Source organism: Elephas maximus, chromosome 1, assembly GCF_024166365.1.
Source record: "Elephas maximus indicus isolate mEleMax1 chromosome 1, mEleMax1 primary haplotype, whole genome shotgun sequence".
NCBI classification, from domain to species: Eukaryota; Metazoa; Chordata; class Mammalia; order Proboscidea; family Elephantidae; genus Elephas; species Elephas maximus.
The window spans coordinates 79423091-79425859 of NC_064819.1; the positions used below are offsets into that span (position 1 = coordinate 79423091).

The 2769-nt window shown below is 38.4% G+C and overlaps 1 protein-coding gene across 1 annotated transcript; it reads left to right on the top strand.

The window, feature by feature from the left end:
- The first annotated feature begins 447 nt into the window (after positions 1-447).
- LOC126077269 (putative olfactory receptor 1F12P) lies at positions 448-1389 on the top strand. The gene has a single exon (XM_049886438.1). The coding sequence runs from the start codon at positions 448-450 to the stop codon at positions 1387-1389; it is 942 nt and encodes a 313-aa protein (XP_049742395.1).
- The last annotated feature ends 1380 nt before the right edge of the window (positions 1390-2769 follow it).

A 2769-nucleotide genomic window follows, 5' to 3' on the forward strand; every position in this document is an offset into this window, starting at 1 on the left:
TTGGACAGATATTTGAACAAATTTTCTCATTTAAATATCAATGCTTGCCATGGAATCATCTACTATGGCAGACTCATGATATGGTCCAACACACAACTAACAGTCAGGAAGCCACACACAATGCAGAATATGCAAAAGTTGCTGTCAACTTCGTAAGTAGAAAGAAAATGTCTGATATGTACAAACCCTATGGAAATCTTAAATGAGGTCAGATTCCAGAAAAGAAATATATATGGAAAGACAACTGATGGGGTGATGGGGTAAAAAGATACACTTGAGGTTCAGTAAGGTTGGGAGAAATTATCACAGAGGAGGTAGGACAGCCTAAAGAGAAAGTATCCAGTAAGTGAAACTAGAATACCTGAGCACATAAAAAATATTAAGGGAAAATTTTATTCTGACAAAAATATTTAATCCTCTGGGTTCTCATGTAGATACATACAAGAAATGGAAAATGGAAACCAAACCAGTGTCTCCGAATTTCTCCTCCTGTGCTTCTCCAGTTGGCCAGGGCACCAGGTGCTCCTCTTTTCACTTTTCCTGTGTCTGTACCTAACAGGACTGTTGGGGAACTTGCTCATCTTGATGGCTATTGCCTCAGACCATCACCTGCACACACCTATGTATTTTTTCCTTGCCAATCTATCCTTGGTAGACCTCTGTCTTTCCTCAACTACAGTTCCCAAGATGCTGCTGAACATCCAAACACAGACTCAGTCCATCTCCTATCCTGCCTGCCTGGCTCAGATGTACTTCAGTATAATGTTTGCCAATATGGACAATTTTCTGCTCACGGTGATGGCATATGACCGTTATGTGGCCATCTGTCACCCTTTGCTTTACTCTACTATTATGACCCAGAGCCTCTGTGCCTGCCTGGTGGCTGTTTCCTGGGTCATTGCCATCTTCAACCCCCTCTTGCACACCCTTATGATGGCCCATCTGCACTTCTGCTCTGACAATGTCATCCACCATTTCTTCTGTGATATCAACTCTCTCCTCTCTCTAGCCTGTTCTGACACCAGCCTTAATCAGCTGATGGTTCTGGGTATGGTGGGGCTGATCTTTGTGGTACCTTCAGGGTGTATCCTGGCAACCTATGCCTACATCATTTCTGCTGTGATGAAAATCCCTTCTGCCCAAGGAAAACTCAAGGCTTTCTCCACCTGTGGTTCCCACCTTACCTTGGTCATTTTTTTCTATGAAGCAATCACAGGGATCTATATGAGTCCTTCATCCAACCACTCAACTGAAAAAGACTCAGCAGCATCAGTGATTGTCATGGTGGTAATCCCTGTAGCGAACCCCTTCATTTACAGTCTAAGAAACAGTGAGCTGAAAGGGGCTTTAAAGAAGACCCTAAGCCAGAGCAAAATCCTCTCCCAGTGATTTGTACTGGCTGGGGTGTTGAACAGGAGACAAATCCTAATGAGATTTTCATTTCCTTTTCATTATCATAATTATAAAGTTGTATTTAAATACCTAAATAAAACTGACATAACCTAACAATCCTACAAACTCTAAGAGTGACATAATCACAGCCATTATCCATTTGAGCTCTCTTAGAGATTATCGATGTGGAAAAATATATATATAAAGTCCCTGACAATTAAAATGAAAACATGATATCAACATTTGAATGCATAGTGAAGATACCACAGGCAGCTCAGGTTAACAGGGGAAGTGCAGAAGAGAGGATGGCCCCAGGTCTGTCCTCCTCCTAGAGTGGGAAGGAGTAGATGACCACATTGTCATATGTGAAAAACACTAGGGAATAATTTACTATGAAATCAAATGTTCCAACCATAACTGCAATGCGAGGTCAAAGGGAGAAAAGATTGGTGAGTGCTGAAGAGGTCAAGGAAAGCTTCAGGGAAAAGGCAACACTTAATCTGGCTCTTGAATGATGGATGAGTTTTACATAGGAATGAAGAGAATATTCAAAAACATGAGGAAACTTTGTAGGTAAGAATGGGCATGGTATGTATTAAAAAAATTAATCTGATTAGATTGAATGACCTGTATTAGGAACTGGTGGGAGTGAGGATGGGTAGTTATACCTCACCCTGATGTTTTATATTTATTCATGTTTTATAATTATATTGTATTCATTTCCTATAACCTGTCTTTTTCTTTGCTTGTGTAAAAAACAGGATTTACATCTACATCTATGTGCATATCTATTTCTAAAACTATATCTGCATGTATCTTCATTCTGATCTACAAACAATTGCCTGGGAGGCTATTAATCATCATTTAAAAATCTGTATTGTTATTATCTCGGAAACAAAAAAAAAAAAGAAGAAGTTTTTTTCTTTTTTTTTTCTGAAACATGCATAGAGTTGCCTATATGAGAAGAACCACACCAACAATTAAAAGCCTATGCCTTCGTGACTGTTGATTTGGAACTCATATCTGATTTAACTGGTTGTTTTTTTGTGTTCACAATGTCTCCCAAGAGTACTACGAAGTACCTTTTTCCACATCCCATTATATACTGTATTTTAAGTCATGCTATCCAAAATATTTCTCCAACTTGGGAAATGTCATTTTCATATTATATAATATATGACTGGCAGAAATAGAGATAAATAGCGGTAAAGAGAGATAAAAATGAATCTTACTATAAATGTTTGTTTATGATGGGGAACCCTGATAGAAATTGCATTTATAAGTTTTACTGTTTTCTGGTGAAAGGCATAAGAAAAATTTGTTAGACTATATAAGGATCAGATCAGAATCCAATTCCTTATTTCTTGACAGACCTTT

Bases quoted from the DNA above. Each gene is read 5' to 3' on its own strand.
- LOC126077269 (XM_049886438.1), top strand. From the start codon at position 448: ATGGAAAATGGAAACCAAACCAGTGTCTCCGAATTTCTCCTCCTGTGC.